The 17,759-nt window shown below is 35.3% G+C and overlaps 1 protein-coding gene across 1 annotated transcript; it reads right to left on the reverse strand.

Annotated features, from left to right (window-relative positions):
* Positions 1 to 258: 258 nt before the first annotated feature.
* Positions 259 to 17,737, reverse strand: LOC144969898 (uncharacterized). Its single transcript, XM_078908959.1, has 8 exons — positions 17,442 to 17,737; positions 12,876 to 12,993; positions 12,435 to 12,489; positions 10,928 to 10,964; positions 10,594 to 10,625; positions 9,814 to 9,854; positions 7,715 to 7,810; positions 259 to 619 (listed from the first exon to the last, which is right to left on the reverse strand). Exons 1-8 carry the CDS (start codon positions 17,549 to 17,551, stop codon positions 281 to 283), a joined length of 828 nt encoding a protein of 275 aa, XP_078765085.1. The 5' UTR covers positions 17,552 to 17,737; the 3' UTR covers positions 259 to 280.
* Positions 17,738 to 17,759: the final 22 nt, after the last annotated feature.

The raw sequence follows: 17,759 nt of genomic DNA on the forward strand, positions 1-17,759 counted from the left end.
ACATTCCCCTCCCTCACCCCAAGAACATTCACTTAATGGAACAGCCTTCAGCACAACATGATCAAAACCTAGTATTTTTGTAAATTCCTGAGCATTACATACTCCTGTGACTGCATTTCTTTGTACAGTTGCAGTGGTGGGTACTCCGGGACGTTTTTTGCAACTGAACTCTCCTGATCCATATCCAGAATGTACGAACATGGACCTCTACTGCATAATAATAAAATGAAATTAATAAAAATAACCAAAAGCAACAAGTTTGTACCTACATTGTAACATTTTATTTTTCACTTGCATCATCGTTTACATCACTAGCATCACTATGATCATCCTCGTCAACAGCAGGTTTCTGAACAGGATTTGAGGTAGCCGTCCTTTCTGTAAGAAAGAACTTGGAAGGATCTGATCTATCACGTGGCATATCCTCTTCTTCTGGACTTTCTCTGTCCCTATTTCTTTCCTCCTGATTTGTCTCTTCCCCACCCTTATTATTTTCCTTGTAGATCTCAGCAATGATTCTCTCATCATCCACGTCACCAAACAATCTTCGTGTCTCGTCAGACAAAGGTCCTAGTCTACCACTGGCTGTCTCCAGACTCTCCAAATACTGCATCGTGTTCTGGAAAAAAAAATATATATACAATATATTTTAATCAACGCAACATTCCTCGTCAAAACAAACAAGCAGATGCATAATTACATGCAATGTGCTTTAGTAGTGGTAACTGTCTAATAAAATATTAAGTATACGTGACTCACCATCTAAATGAAAATTATGTCAGTTGATGCTGAAAATTTAGTTTCTGGTCCAAAATATGAAACTTCAAAAAAGTTTATTTATCTTATTGAAGGAAATGAACACTATTGTTTCATTAAGGGTGTAAATGTAAACCCAAAAATTAATGTATATGGTCAATCTAACTTTATATTCATTATTTAGCATCTGCATCATCACAAAATAAGAACAGTTTAACACTGTGGATCACATATACAATAATGGAATAAAAACCTGATTTTTTATAAATTATATATGGAGATGGAACAAGGAATTTTTTTGTTGCATAGATCGATCTCCATTAAATCAGGTGTAGCTTGAGAGAAATCAATACCGCTGAAGGCAGTAATTGGAATGTTACTTTATCAAAACAGCCGCTTAACTAGAACAATTTGGGACAGAAGTTTTTAGGTATAATTTCTACTGGTTAATCAGAATGCATGCCTGGGTAATTCAAACAATTTCAAACCATCAGCATACGTACAAATTTTTTACATTTCCGGGTTATCAAAAATTTCTATATCCGTATTGAGATGAACAAAAATGGAGTAATCCCAGAACTTCAAAATAACAAAAAAGTCTGCTAATTGACAATGGAATCGAGTCTACATTATTTTATATTATAGGAATATGTTTTAGTGTACCCAATTTCACCATCGAGGAAGTTTGTTGTTTTTAAGGGTTATTACGGCACTTGCAACACATTAAGGTCATATCAGCGCCAGCAAAAAGGACGAAAATGGGATAGTAAAAAGTCTTAGAATTACAATTAAAGCACCAAAGAAAAGGTAAGACAAAGGGGAACTGGTTCAAATAAGAAACAGGTGCAAATTCCAAGAGCACACTATCAAAGTACTTAGTTTGAGATCACTACAAGTCTCATCCAGACACAAGCACAGGTCCCCACTAAGAGGAATACACTCAAATGTTTTAAAAATCATATATAATATAAAGAAAACATAATACAGTGCATAACAGAGAGATGATTTACAAGGAAAAAAAATATCATCTCCCAAAACTAACTATACATTTGACTGTTTCCCTCTCAGCCAGGGCATCTGGCCAGGACCAGGACAAAACCAAGTAATCTCATTTCAAGACAAAGACAGAAAGCAAGTTGGAAAACAGATGTAGGGGGATAAAAGACGCAGTAAGTACCTCCCTGCCCACTATGGGAGGTCAGGCACCCCACCCAGACCATCGAGAAAACAACAAATAATTAATGAAAGTGCATTGGATTGGATAAAATGACGCAGTGGCTTGTTTGCTTTGACGAGGAATACCACATTAATTAATATGCATTGTAATTTATTGTGAAACAGGATTATTGTGTTTTCAATTCATTTGGCCTGGTTACGGGTTACTGGTGTATTGACTTCCCATATAAATTTGTGGCCATAAGATTGGGTTAATTATTCTCTTTCACCTGCCATCATGACTACACACATGTAATGTCGAGTCTTGTAAAAACAGAAGAATAAATGGAAGGATGCTCTGAATTACTAAATATATAGGTTTAATAATGTACATGTGTGTAGTCTTGAAAAATTGTTCTAATTTTATTGTTATTATTATTATCATTAATACCATTATTAATAATAATTTTTAAAAATATATATAATAATAATAATATGATGATGATAATAATAGGTACTAATATTAATGCTGAAAACTTATATAGTGCTGTAACTCCGATACATGATATATGATATGATATGATATAAGTCCAGATTTATGTAGGCTTTTACAGCCTTTTATCTGCTCTTGTGCATTCGTGAATGTATATAATTCAAGTCTCTTAAAACTGGGCATGCCACATAGTGGAAGGAGGTGTCTGAATTTAACTTTACAAACAGTATTTTTCTGTTTCACAATGAGCATCAAGACGGCACTTGAATGCCTGCAATGAAGGGGCGTCGACAACTGTTGCAGGCAGGCGGTTCCATTTGTCGACTACCCTAACTGAGAAAAAGTTCTGCCTAAGGTTTAGAGAACACCTTTCTTTGGAGAGTTTGAATCTGTGTCCTCTGGTGGTGCTGGTGGAATCAAGATTTAGAGGGCTCGTGCTAACAGAGTATAAATTATGTGTGTATTTGTACGCTTCAATTAGGTCTCCTCTATCTCTCCTATACTGCATGCTAGGTATTCTTATCTTTTTCAGTCTTTCTGTGTATTCTAGATCTTTGAATCCCGGAATGACACGAGTTGCGCGTCTTAGAACACTTTCTATGAGGTCTTTGTTTTTCTGTAGTCGTGGTGCCCATGCTACATTGCCAAATTCCAAGTGGGGACGTACAAGTGCAGTGAACAATTGTCTCATGTTATCTCTATCAAGATGAGTGAACGACCTCCTAATGAGGCCAACGATTCTGTTTGCTTTATTTACTTGGGTTTCTATGTGCTTAGAGAACTTCAGTTCCTGATCTACTAACACACCTAAATCTTTTTCCTCTTCAGTAGGCTGAAGTATGACAGTCTCGCTAGAGTCATGATTTCTCATTGTGTACTGATGGTGCAGGTTTCTATATCCCAAGTGCAAGACATGGCACTTGTCTGCATTAAACCTAAGCTGCCATTTATCAGCCCACTGTACCAAGCTGTCAAGATCACTTTGGAGCTGAGTTATGAACTCTTCCTTGTCTACTCTAGAGAACACCTTCGTGTCATCTGCATACATTTGGCACAAAGAGTCCACAACGTCTGGAAGATCGTTAATAAATATTACAAACAAAACTGGACCAAGGCAGCTTCCCTGCGGAACACCACTCGATACTGGTGCCCAGTCCGAAAAACTGCCGTTCACCCGAACACGCTGTCTTCTCCCAATCAGGAAATCTGAGATCCAAGCTAGCAAACATGAACTGATGCCATATGATCCAAGTTTCTTAATAAGGCGTTGATGTGGAACACTGTCAAATGCTTTGGCGAAATCAAGGTACACTGCATCAACAGGTATGCCACTGTCCAAATACCTAGTCCAAGAGTCGAGAGCAGCTAACAAATTAGTGGTACATGAGCGTTTTGATATAAAACCGTGTTGATACTCAGACAGCAACTTTTGTTCCATTAAGTATTTGACTACTTTGTCCCTAATCACGGATTCCATTATTTTGCAAATCACACACGTTAATGATACCGGACGATAGTTACTTGCTTTGCTCTTCTCACCCTTTTTAAAAAGTGGAGTTACATTTGCATCTTTCCAGATGCTGGGCAGCTTCCCTTCCCTAAGTGACTTGTTGAACAACTCTGCTAAGGGTTCTGCTAGCTGTTCTGCCAGTTCTTTTAGTACACATGGGTGTATCCCATCAGGGCCAGAGGATTTCGAGGAGCCTAAATTTTTAAGCTTATTCCACACATCTTTACAAGTGAATATAATGTCACTAAGAGAAGAGTCAACTTCAGACTTTTCACAATCAGGAATACATCACTCATTACAGATTACTTTGGCCGAAACATACTCACTCACACTCACACACACACACACACACAAACCAGATACCGTCAACTGGGGCTACTTAGGCCACCTGGGGTAACTTAGGCCACTTACTGAAAACAAGATTGCTTATTTAAAAGATAAATTACATGCAGTTTTTATCTTTTAAATAATTAGAACCCAATAGATCTAATAAGCACTCATGTATTTAACTTTTTAAAAAGCAACCTTTTTTATTCTACTAAGTGGCCTAAGTAACCCCGGATGGTCTAAGTAACCCCGGTTGATGGTACCTATCTTGATTCTCAAATCACCTACTAAAATCGAAACAGATAAGTTTAAAGGGAACATTCAAAATAGACAAAGATTCTGTATCACGAATGCTCTGTAGTAAGGCATTCCAAATAGAGGGCCCAAAATGAGAAAAGGATCAAATTCCAGCTTTTTCACATATTCAAAGGTCAACTAGTTTGGTGAAATCACTGGCTGAACATAAGGGGTGGGGTTTTGAATATCTCTCAATTCGTTCCAAAAGGTAGGAAGGGGTAGTACTTTCAAGACAACAAGCACTGTTCTGGACAATCTGAAGACATCTCAGATTATGTTGCGAAACGCCAAACACCAGAGCATTACAATAATTCAATTTCAATAGTACTAAGGACACTTGTTTGGTCACATCCTCAGATATGAACAGTCTAATAGAAGAAACCATTCTTAGTTGGAAAAAGAGAGATCTAACGAAATTATTAAACTGATGCTCCATCGATAATCAAGAGTCTAAGAATGTACCAACGTTTTTCACTTTGTCAACAATTTGAATGGATGCATCCCCTAGCTTCAAATCGTTATTATTTTTAGTAAATCAATCTTTACAGATTGGCCCTTCTCAGTGTGACTGGTTTCCACTGAAGCCTTTAAGTAAGGAAGATGATGCAGGGTTTATTGCTGAACCAAAGAATACAGATTGCAATCTATTTTTAAATATTGGAAAAATCATGTAAATTCTATTTATCTCAAGACTAGTGAATAGGCATGGAAGTTGACTTCAGACCAATGAAGCTGATTATCTTTAGATTAATTGAACAATTCATAATGATCACTTGACCAGTCATCTGTAATTATTTATCTATCATGGGAAAGAATTCATTTGAGTAAACATACTTTCAAACTTGATTGGCACAATGCTAAGAGAAAGAATACATGAAGAATTAGAATACAGAAAACCCGACTGCTACATCTATGTATAGTATAGCAATACGTTCCTTACACCAGTATTCTAAATCTTAATCATCTGATAATTGAAAAATTAAGAAGAGGGAGAGAGTGGTACAAGAGAGAGAAAAAGAGAGAAAGAAAGAAAGAAAGAAAAAAAAAAAAAGAGAGAGAGAGAGAGAGAAAAAGAGAGAAAGAAAGAAAGAAAAAGATAGAGAGAGAAAGAGAGATCATTCACGGTGCAAACTATAAGAACTAAATGAAAACGAAAATTCTCTGAATTCTCATGAATAAATGATCTAATAATAAGGATGCTTCGACACAAATTATAAAGAAATATAACAGCAAAGAAAGAAAGAGAGGGAAAGATAGAGAGAGAAAGAGAGAGAGAGAGAGAGAGAGAGAGAGAGAGAGAGAGAGAGAGAGAGAGAGAGAGAGAGAAAGAGAGAGCATTCACGGTGCAAACTATAAGAACTAAATGAAAACGAAAATTCTCTGAATTCTCATGAATAAATGATCTAATAATAAGGATCCTTCGACACAAATTATACAGAAATATAACAGCTCAAAAGCAATAAAGGCAAATACAATTGATAATCGAAAAACTTTTGAAGAACTAAGAAAATTTCCATGAAATAGAGACAATGTAAAAAAATTTTAAAAACCCTCTCTCTCTTCCCAAAAAAAAAAAAACAAACAACAAAACAAAAACAAAACAGCAAAGGAAAAGAAAGGACCATCTGATAAAAATACGATTAAGAAAATATAGAAGAAAACAAGTCAATGAATTCATTATTAACTGTGAACTAAACCGCCCTTGATTCATTCTTTTTTTATCATTAGATAATTCTAATGTATTAATACAAAGGAATTCTAGGGTCATCACGGTTAGATTTTAACAAATCTTTTATACTATTCTTAATTTGGTTTGATGTAAAAGTACCATCTTCAACAACATGACAAACAGATATTAACGTGACTGTATTTTTACTTTATTATAATAATTAAATTGGATCCATTTAGTTAAGTCAATTCATGATAAAAGATCAGCAATTTTAATATTGTACTCGACAATATTGAGGTCCCTGACATTCATGACTAAAAGCCATGCCAGGGATTTCGAAGATTGTCTATACCAAACAACTATTTAATGCAAATAATGGGAACATGTTTTTATCATGTCCTATCCATGTGTCCAAGATTAATTCTACCACAGATGTTTGTTTTTATGAGAAATGGATTTCCACAAACAAAAACCTTGCTTGCCAAAATGGCTATTTTTATTTACTCGCAAATGTAAAGTATTGCAACTGAATGTTTACTATTTCATAACATTTAAATTCAATCGTGTTTGATGAAATGGGAGTCATTTCGGGATCCCAATTCTCAAAGAAGAATAAAAAAAATTGACTAGTTTTACCTAGGAGGCAATTTTTCTCAGGCAGGAATTGGTATGGTATTTTTGAAATGGTTTTTATCTGAGTATTTTTTTTTCTCTTATGCAAAAAGGGGTTAACTACAAGTTCAAAACATAGGAAGAAGGCTAACGTGGTCAAAATCTGTCAGCTTTATATGGATTCAATCAATCATTTATTAGGAAAATCCTTGAGACAAGGTAACAATCGTGGGTCATGAGCAATTAAAGTCCAGTATCATTTAATGCTGACCACAAACAAATTATCTGTCATTCAAAGTTGCAGAGATTAAGAAATAGCAATTTTGAAGGATGAAAATAATACATGCTAAAGAAGACAGAAACAAAAAAGGGAGTCGAGACAAAAAATGATGATGCAATCGTAAAGACTAAAACTAAGTGGCTTTCGTTAAAATCACTCACCAGACATCATATTAGCTAAATGAAACTCCCAATTCTAGATCAAGATAACAAGCATACTAATTTAGATTTGAAAAACTGTATCCCCCCCCCCCCCCACACACTTTTTATCTCCAGTCAATTGTATTTAATAAGAAAAGGCTCAATTTGACAAAAATCTCATTAATTTTGGGCTTGTTCAAATTAGTCACAGGACAGCACTTCCACTTTTGAGATTTTACACTGTAAATCTGAATTTGATGGTATAAAAATTTTTTGTTATTAAAATTTATTCTCAGATAGTGATTTAATTCATCGCTAATAATAAATATTTTAAATGCATCTGCTTTTGATTTCTATAAAAAAATAAAACTGCGACATCTAATAAAAGAGAATTTTCATGGGTCAATGTTTTTACTGTTAGAAAGAATAAATAAAACACTTGATACTGTCTAAAATAATCCTTAGTTTACTGTACCTCTATATCAGCCAAGTAGGAGTCTGTGTCTCTGTTCATTATGTGTAACTTCTCTCTCATCTCTTGCATTCTATCTCTCATGTTCTTCATTGTTTTCTGCATAAAGGGATTTATTCATGGCATTTTAAACATACATTGATCGATGAATTGTGAATGCTATGGGATTTATCTGATTTTATTTACCATATTACATTAACCCTTAAAGTGCTGAGCTATTTTCACCTTATATAATTCCAAGTGCTGAAGGATTTTGGGGATTTCATAAAAAACGGGTTGATTTCATGAGAAAATTAAAAAAATAATGAAGCAAACTCAATGAAACTTCAGGATACCTAAAGTAAGATATGACAAAGCAACATAATGACTTAACTGAATATGCAAATTAGTTCACATGACTTTGACAGCCATCTTAGAAAGCTCATTAATATGAAAAAAATACTTTTAGTATGATAACATTGCCTTTTTATGTGAATTATTATGCATGCGGGAGACTGTCTGAATGCGTTTGATGCTGGATAAGTGAATAAACTTGATGTAAAAAAATAAATAAAATGAGTGGCTTTCATCATTACTAATAAGAAATAGGAGGAGATGAAGTGAAAAAAAAATATTGCGTAAAATCCATGAGAACAGCAAATTAAAAAAACAAAAAACAAAAAAAAAAAACAATGCAAAAAGTCTTTAAAAATCAAAGGGGCTCTCAAATCCACCCATGTCATCATCAATGCTACTCAGTCCAAAACCATTCTGGTCAAAATCCACCAACTACTTTCTGGGATTACCTTATTGCCTCATCATTCAGTGTTTCACCTGCCCAATGCCACGCCCCCCTTCTTATCGAACCCCTATTTGCCCCATCACCAACTCTGCCACCATGCGATCAGCCCTTACTGAACCTTCTTCTTCACCTGAACTGCAGTAATCACTGCTTTCATTAACATATTGATCGTCAGAATCAACACCGTGTCGATATACTCCCCCTTTCATTGTTAGAATCCATCATGAAATGTAAACAATATGAAACACAAAACGCGAAAATAGCAAAGAAATCAAAACTTCTTCAACTGTTGAGTGTCACCCATACAGAAATTATCCCTGGATTATGGGAAACTACTCATGATTTGTGATTTTACTCTTGGAAGATTTCGCCTCCTAAAGATCGTTTGTGCGGCTATGTGGTCTAGTGGTATGACACTGGCTTTCAGATAGGAAGGTCCTGGGTTCGAGCCTTGCTCTGCGCATAGATGAGTCCTTGGAGAAGGCTTTTTAATCACATTCTCTCACCATACTCAGGTGTATGAATACCTGGATTTAACAGCATTGCCTCTTTCGTAAAAAATGATGTAATATAGCCTAACAAGTGTCACGCCTCGTTCTATATGTTATGCATTGCTCTTGGTCAGGGACCCCTTGTAAAGCGCTGTGAGCACATATAGTGGATATTCGCTATATAAATGCTCTAGTCTTTTTACATTTCGCTTAACTTGAAAACTGCACTGAGAATGCTGTATTGTTTTTTCGACATAGATTGAATTCCGCATGTTAAGGGTTCAGTTCAGTTAAGCATGAAATTGTTGTACATATTTGATAAAATACCAATAAACATTATTTCACTTAAACGCACATTCAAATGGTCATTAGAGAAAAAAACCTTAACTATTCATTAGAATACGAATGGCTCTGTAAGAGGTGAGGTTTCATGAATGCTCACATAAAACATGAAGCAAAAACAAATGGGCCCTGAAATTTTGGAATGGTTCCAGAAATTTAAAAAATGATGATCATTTTTTAAATACCATATTGTAAATTGTACACCACTATAAATCAATCATAAAGAAAAACAATCAGTAATATGCAAACACCCATAACATCTCCCCTAAAGGTCAAGATGACCAGATCTGCTGAAAAAAATGATCGACTTTGGTCCTTCACCCCTCTGAATTCTCACACAAAAAAAGAAGAGAGAACTCCATATTTTCAAAGCCTGGTAACAACAACAAAAAAAATAAAAAATTATATAAATCATAAAAGATACAGTTTTCTATTATCACATTTAACAGGCTTTTATCATTTTTTTTTTAAAAGTTTAAAATGTCTACCTTTGTAAACTTTTCAACTTTCTCTCCTTGTTCTTTTGATTCTGGAGACGAAACAATAAATAAAAAAAAAATTAATTAAAAAAAAAAAGGAAAGAAAAGAAAGAATAAAAGACAACTAATGGGCTATAGATTTTGTTGACATAGATACAATTGATTTTGCCAGCCCCTCTCCTGTGTGAATGACATTACATAACATACTTTTATTTTGTTTGAGGAATAAAATATTCTACTGGCCCAATTAAGAATTCTACCAGGTTATAAGGATCCTCATAGCCCAGTTCGCAAGCAAAGGAACAGATATCAAGTCCCCAGTTCAGTCGAAGTTTTTCTGAAACTTCTGTCCACCCAGCATTGACTGGATTGCTGGGAATGTCTGATCTGGTAGAAAGTTCTTTGTGATAGACTATCATCCTATCCACAGGGTAGCAAGAAAATTTCGCTGTCCCTTTTAACACGACAAAAATAGAGATAAACTATCGCTACATGAGCTCCATGACTCTAGAGGACTCTACTAGTAGCTCTAATCAGACATGTTTTCATTCCTCTTTTTTTAATTTCATTTTCTAAAGAGCTGTATTCACTTAAAAACATAAATATCTTCCAATCTGACAAGAGTCCAGAGAAGAGTTAATGGCTATTCAAATGGTGATCACCTGTATAATCAACCATATCAAGCATAGATCATAAGTTATTGGCTTTAAGTACAGTGGGAGTCCTAAAAAATATAAAGTACTTAGAAAAACTGTTAAATTTGATATGAATAACCTTAAATAAACTTACCACCACTTTCTGATGCATTACTGGACTCGTTCCTGTAAATTAAGAACAAAAATAATCACTTAAAATTTTTAAAATCAAATATTGGTTGGAAAACTAACAACATTTCTCTTGGCAAATCTTAAGACATTTCGAGCTATTACAAGGATGCATGATCGATAACATTTTAAAGAAAAATTATCCTGAAAAAGATAAAAAATTGAAGGATTCTGTGAATTCTTCAAAAGAAAGTGTGGGAAAAATTGTGTGTAAATAAATAATGTGTTTGGATATAGATTGATACTTCGAAAAAAAGTGAACAATAACATATATAAAAGAGGCAAAATAATCAACTCACTCTGTCTGACTGGCAGTTTCATTCTCTTCTTCAGCTTCTGAATAAAATATATTAGAATAAATACAATGTATTAAAAGTCCTGTAACAAAGTTCAATATTTTTTTAATACCATGTTCATAATAAACAAATTTTCGATTATTTCATACATGCATTTAGAGCAGAATATATCTATAATTCATTCTGCTGTCCCCACTAATTCAAAATAAAAGAAAAATAAATGTTTTAGTAAACGGTTTAAGTAAACGGTTTAAAGTATGATTTTATTTTCCTTTTCAGTTCAACTGTGAATCAAAGGTACCTACATCGATCTAAATTGATGCATATGACGAATATAACAAATTGATGATGATGGAATTCTTATTTTACGACATGAAAACAAAGATTCAAAATTCATAATAGATATTTAGTTAACACCCATCCTCTAAAAATAAATTATTTCTGATTGCATTCACCATGTTGCTTGGACAGAGCAAACAATCCTTTTCACCAAAATTTGAAAAACTCAAAAAATAGACCTTTATATATCACTACAGTCAACTTCTGCTTAAGTCAATTCCTTTAGTTGATTCCATATTTTCTGTTTATCTTAGTGTGTTTCATTGATACTGCGTAAAGTCAACCAATTTTCTACTTTGGAAGTGTTTACTTTATCGGTTGCGTGGGGAGGCGGGAGGGTTATTTGGCCTTTTGAGCTTGAATTTGTTAGAGTGTCTGCACATTGTCATTAATTCTAATCTTTTGTTTAAGGTGCTATTGTTTCTGTAGTTGTGTAATAGAAAAAATAGCACCTTAAACAAAAGATCAGAATTAATGACAATGTGCAGACACTCTAACAAATTCAAGCTCAAAACGCAAAAGGCCAAATAACCCCCCCCCCCCCCCCCCCCCCCCTTCCCGACCCCATTATACCCCTCCTCCCCCTCCCCCCCCTCCAGCAACCACATTCCACAACACTATCACACACACACATGTACACACCACACACAACACACCTACACGCATACACACACACACACTCATAATATAAGCAACGAGAGCACATCACAACAATGCCAATACACATCAACACTAATCACCACTACACAACGAAGCAACTTTAGTTTGGAGTAAGAACTTTTCTACGGACATTACTATGGATTACGCCGACTGAAGACGTGTAAGACACAGAAACGAATCGTCTCGGCAATAAAAAATGTGAGTGACAATTTGCATTCTATATATATAGCTATATATATATATATATATATATATATATATATATAATATATATATATATATATATATATATATATATATATATATATACAACCACATAAAAGTGGATAACGAAGAAATAAATCAAAGAAAGAAAGAAAAAGCAGTTTTGCAAATCAAATAATCATTATCATTTTAGTTTTAGTTAACCCTCCCAGAAAATTACAGAGAGCTACTTTTATTTTAAAAAGTATAAATATACACAACCCGCAATACCATTCCTTTGATCAATTTTTTCTCAGAATTTACAAACCTTTTATGAGTTTTTCTCTGTGGTCTAACAAATCTTGCATTGAAAGGAGTTCTTCCTGAGAATTGAATAGCATATATAGTCCCATTATAATTATGTGACAAGCTGAGAGTGGGAATATTGTAAAACTCAAAACAAAGAAACAGCTGATAATATGAATGCAAGTAAAAAGGGGTAAAAAAATTTTTTTAAGTTAAAGATGAATTGACATTTTCTACTTGAAGAAACACTAAAATCAGATGGACCAACAATAATATGATATCCTAGAAAACCTGAATTAAAACAAAATCACTAGAATTCAAAGGTTAGCTAATACCTCTATCTAATAATAATTACAACTTGCAGTACATTTGTTAGGATAGGCCATATCTTGCTTTTAGTGTTTAAGGATTTCAAACAGTAATAATTAATGCTGTCACGAGGAACCATCATGGGGGAAACTACCTCAGTCTTTTTCAACTGTTGATAAAGAGCCGCCTTCCGTTTTTCATGCTCTGTTTTTGACTGAAGCTGTTGCTTTTGACTGACACTCTCGATTTCCTCATCATACCAAGTCTCAGGTCTAGAAGGAATAGAAAATAACATAATAATGCAACTTGTTAGAAATTTCCCAGAAATTATGCCTATATCACTAAAGTTAAAAATAAGATGAAATATATATATCATGGGGGTTCACAGGTGGGTATTTAATTAAAAAGGTGGCGTTTTTATGCACCTCTGTTGGAGGTATACTGGAGGTGTAAAAAAACGCACCATTTTTATGCATCTCCGTTGGCGGTGATGGTTGATTAATGAAAATGAAAATGTTGCATACGTCCATGAGATTTAAATAGTTTTAGATTGTAGTTTTGCACGTTTCTTAGTGATTACCGATGTACGTTTATACAATGATAATAAATTAAAGAATAATAACAATAATTTTAAAAATCAAAGGTAAAAAGAAACATGGCACACAATTACTGATCTCAAATAAATAAATAGTTTTAGAAAATTAAAATCAAAGTTTTTTTTTAAACATGATAAAAAGTTTTTGAAAAACAACCAAAAAAAAAAAGAAAAAAAAAGAACAAGAAAAAAAGAAACAAAAATGATATCTTTCTCATTAAAGTAAACTTTTTAAAAAAATGTCTGCAATGGGAATCGAACCCAGTACTTTCAAGGTTAAAGTAAGTCTGACAGCTTGTCCATGGGGCTACGGAGCCACCTGACTGTTCATCACATTCAATAAGGTGTTTCTAAACCATTATTTTACCTTTAATACAAATTCTATTTTCTTTTTTTATATTTTGATTTTTAGATTATTATTATTTTTATAACAACAAGATATGAAGTGAGTAGAAAAGTGCCAGAAGACAATAGAGAATAAATTTTTTTTTCCGCGGCGGTGGTGGGGTTTGAACCTGCGACCTTATTGGTACGACAACTCCGCCTGGCAGGTGAGAGCGTGGCTCTACCGTGTGAGCTATCCACGAACACTAAAATATTCGTTTCAAACCCAAAGTCATTTCTAGATCCCTCTCTCACCCACTTCTTGAGATCGCCGATTCGTTCACCACCATCGCGAAGTAATTTTGACCAGCAGTTAAGCTTAATAGCCAATATTCTCATCACAAACATATAACATAGAAACGATTGAGACATTGAGTATGCTCCGGTGTATGGGGTGAATTTTTAATTCAGAAAAGTGAGTGGAGCAGGCACTTATGTTGGTAACAACAAGATATGAAGTGAGTAGAAAAGTGCCAGAAGACAATAGAGAATAAAATTTTTTTTCGCGGCGGTGGTGGGGTTAGATGTTATATGTTTGTGATGAGAATATTGGCTATTAAGCTTAACTGCTGGTCAAAATTACTTCGCGATGGTGGTGAACGAATCGGCGATCTCAAGAAGTGGGTGAGAGAGGGATCTAGAAATGACTTTGGGTTTGAAACGAATATTTTAGTGTTCGTGGATAGCTCACACGGTAGAGCCACGCTCTCACCTGCCAGGCGGAGTTGTTGTACCAATAAGGTCGCAGGTTCTAACCCCACCACCGCCGCGAAAAAATTTTTTATTCTCTATTGTCTTCTGGCACTTTTCTACTCACTTCATATCTTGTTGTTACCAACATAAGTGCCTGCTCCAATCACTTTTCTGAATTAAAAATTCACCCCATACACCGGAGCATACTCAATGTCTCAATCGTTTCTATGTTATATGTTTGTGATGAGAATATTGGCTATTAAGCTTAACTGCTGGTCAAAATTACTTCGCGATGGTGGTGAACGAATCGGCAATCTCAAGAAGTGGGTGAGAGAGGGATCTAGAAATGACTTTGGGTTTGAAACGAATATTTAGTGTTCGTGGATAGCTCACACGGTAGAGCCACGCTCTCACCTGCCAGGCGGAGTTGTCGTACCAATAAGGTCGCAGGTTCTAACCCCACCACCGCCGCGGAAAAATTTTTTTATTCTCTATTGTCTTCTGGCACTTTTCTACTCACTTCATATCTTGTTGTTACCAACATAAGTGCCTGCTCCACTCACTTTTCTGAATTAAAAATTCACCCCATACACCGGAGCATACTCAATGTCTCAATCGTTTCTATGTTATATGTTTGTGATGAGAATATTGGCTATTAAGCTTAGCTGCTGGTCAAAATTACTTCGCGATGGTGGTGAACGAATCGGCGATCTCAAGAAGTGGGTGAGAGAGGGATCTAGAAATGACTTTGGGTTTGAAACGAATATTTTAGTGTTCGTGGATAGCTCACACGGTAGAGCCACGCCTCTCACCTGCCAGGCGGAGTTGTCGTACCAATAAGGTCGCAGGTTCAAACCCCACCACCGCCGCGGAAAAAAATTTTTTATTCTCTATTGTCTTCTGGCACTTTTCTACTCACTTCATATCTTGTTGTTACCAACATAAGTGCCTGCTCCACTCACTTTTCTGAATTAAAAATTCACCCCATACACCGGAGCATACTCAATGTCTCAATCGTTTCTATGTTATATGTTTGTGATGAGAATATTGGCTATTAAGCTTAACTGCTGGTCAAAATTACTTCGCGATGGTGGTGAACGAATCGGCGATCTCAAGAAGTGGGTGAGAGAGGGATCTAGAAATGACTTTGGGTTTGAAACGAATATTTTAGTGTTCGTGGATAGCTCACACGGTAGAGCCACGCTCTCACCTGCCAGGCGGAGTTGTCGTACCAATAAGGTCGCAGGTTCAAACCCCACCACCGCCGCGGAAAAAAATTTTTATTCTCTATTGTCTTCTGGCACTTTTCTACTCACTTCATATCTTGTTGTTACCAACATAAGTGCCTGCTCCACTCACTTTTCTGAATTAAAAATTCACCCCATACACCGGAGCATACTCAATGTCTCAATCGTTTCTATGTTATATGTTTGTGATGAGAATATTGGCTATTAAGCTTAACTGCTGGTCAAAATTACTTCGCGATGGTGGTGAACGAATCTGCGATCTCAAGAAGTGGGTGAGAGAGGGATCTAGAAATGACTTTGGGTTTGAAACGAATATTTTAGTGTTCGTGGATAGCTCACACGGTAGAGCCAAGCTCTCACCTGCCAGGCGGAGTTGTCGTACCAATAAGGTCGCAGGTTCAAACCCCACCACCGCCGCGGAAAATTTTTTTTTATCTCTATTGTCTTCTGGCACTTTTCTACTCACTTCATATCTTGTTGTTACCAACATAAGTGCCTGCTCCACTCACTTTTCTGAATTAAAAATTCACCCCATACACCGGAGCATACTCAATGTCTCAATAGTTTCTATGTTATATGTTTGTGATGAGAATATTGGCTATTAAGCTTAACTGCTGGTCAAAATTACTTCGCGATGGTGGTGAACGAATCGGCGATCTCAAGAAGTGGGTGAGAGAGGGATCTAGAAATGACTTTGGGTTTGAAACGAATATTTTAGTGTTCGTGGATAGCTCACACGGTAGAGCCACGCTCTCACCTGCCAGGCGGAGTTGTCGTACCAATAAGGTCGCAGGTTCTAACCCCACCACCGCCGCGAAAAAAATTTTTATTCTCTATTGTCTTCTGGCACTTTTCTACTCACTTCATATCTTGTTGTTACCAACATAAGTGCCTGCTCCACTCACTTTTCTGTATTATTTTTATATAAATTTATTAACAAAAACACCCTACAGATGGCAATATAACTTTTGCCATGTGCCAAATACATATCGCTGATGAAATTGGATGGAATGCGCATGCGTAACGGAGGTGTATAAAAACGATCCGTTAAGATACACCATCAATGGAGGTGCATAAATACACTACGATTAAAAATATTTGTACAGGGCAAAACAAATTGTCTCTGATGTTTTGCTCTGGGAGAGAGATTTTTATCTTAGAAATGAAAATTAATTGTTCAGTCAATAAAAATATAAATAAAAGGGTCTTAAGAAACGTATGATTATACTTATACCCTCCTCCCCCTCCCAACCTGTCTTAATTTGATTCTTTTACATTGATTAAATTATGATATATAATTTCACCATATCCAGCAAAGTAGTCCAATAAAGAAAAATATATATATATATATATATTGTTGTTGTTTTTTTAAAAAACAAAACAACAACAACAACAACAACAAAAGACCCCCCCCCAAAAAAAAAAACCCAACAAAACCCAACCCCCCCCCCCCCCCCCCAAAAAAAAAAACAACAAAACAATACAAAGATTTTGATTTAGAAAGTTGCACCTAAAAATGACATTTTGGGAAAATTTTTCGTCTTCATTGACTCAGAACACATATATATGTTGGTGTTGTTTCAAATATTGTCCGAATAGAAGACACACACACAATCAGAGAGAGAGAGAGAGAGAGAGAGAGAGAGAGAGAGAGAGAGAGAGAGAGAGAGAGAGAGAGAGAGAGAGAGAGAGAGAGAGAGAGAGTTTCTCCATATATTTGCTCACAAAGACAATATGAAATGAGTTGGATATCCATTCAAAAAGTACAATGTCATAGCAGATTTAGTTACTATTAACTCACTGTTGCTTTGTCGACTTGGACTTTGTTTTCTTTTCCATTGCTTTGGCAAGAGGATTCACTGAACTCGCAGGTACGGGAATGCGCGTTTTCCTATTCTGATTAAAAGACATGATTTAGATATATGGACTAGTTTAAGATGTAACAATAATGATGATCCAACCCGGTTTCGAATTTCTTGATCATATAATGGTTGAAATATATATGTGCCAACAAGACTGAAACATTAAAGAAAACATCAGAACCATTTGAAATTTTGTTTATCATCCGCCATTTGTTTAGTTTACATTCCAACCATTTCCGTTCCTATGCACACTAAAA

The sequence above is a fragment of the Berghia stephanieae genome, chromosome 1, assembly GCF_034508935.2.
Source record: "Berghia stephanieae isolate SIO BIC M18660-M18661 chromosome 1, UCSD_Bste_1.3, whole genome shotgun sequence".
NCBI lineage: Eukaryota > Metazoa > Mollusca > Gastropoda > Nudibranchia > Aeolidiidae > Berghia > Berghia stephanieae.

What these genes read in the sequence shown, in the direction of transcription:
- LOC144969898 (XM_078908959.1), bottom strand. Translation starts at nt 17,551, where the DNA reads ATGTCTTTTAATCAGAATAGGAAAACGCGCATTCCCGTACCTGCGAGT. An exon ending in TCCAAGTCGACAAAGCAACA is followed by an intron (nt 12,994 to 17,441) that starts GTGAGTTAATAG and finishes TATTCCTTCTAG; the next exon opens with ACCTGAGACTTGGTATGATG. An exon ending in GAAACTGCCAGTCAGACAGA is followed by an intron (nt 10,626 to 10,927) that starts GTGAGTTGATTA and finishes CTTAATTTACAG; the next exon opens with GAACGAGTCCAGTAATGCAT.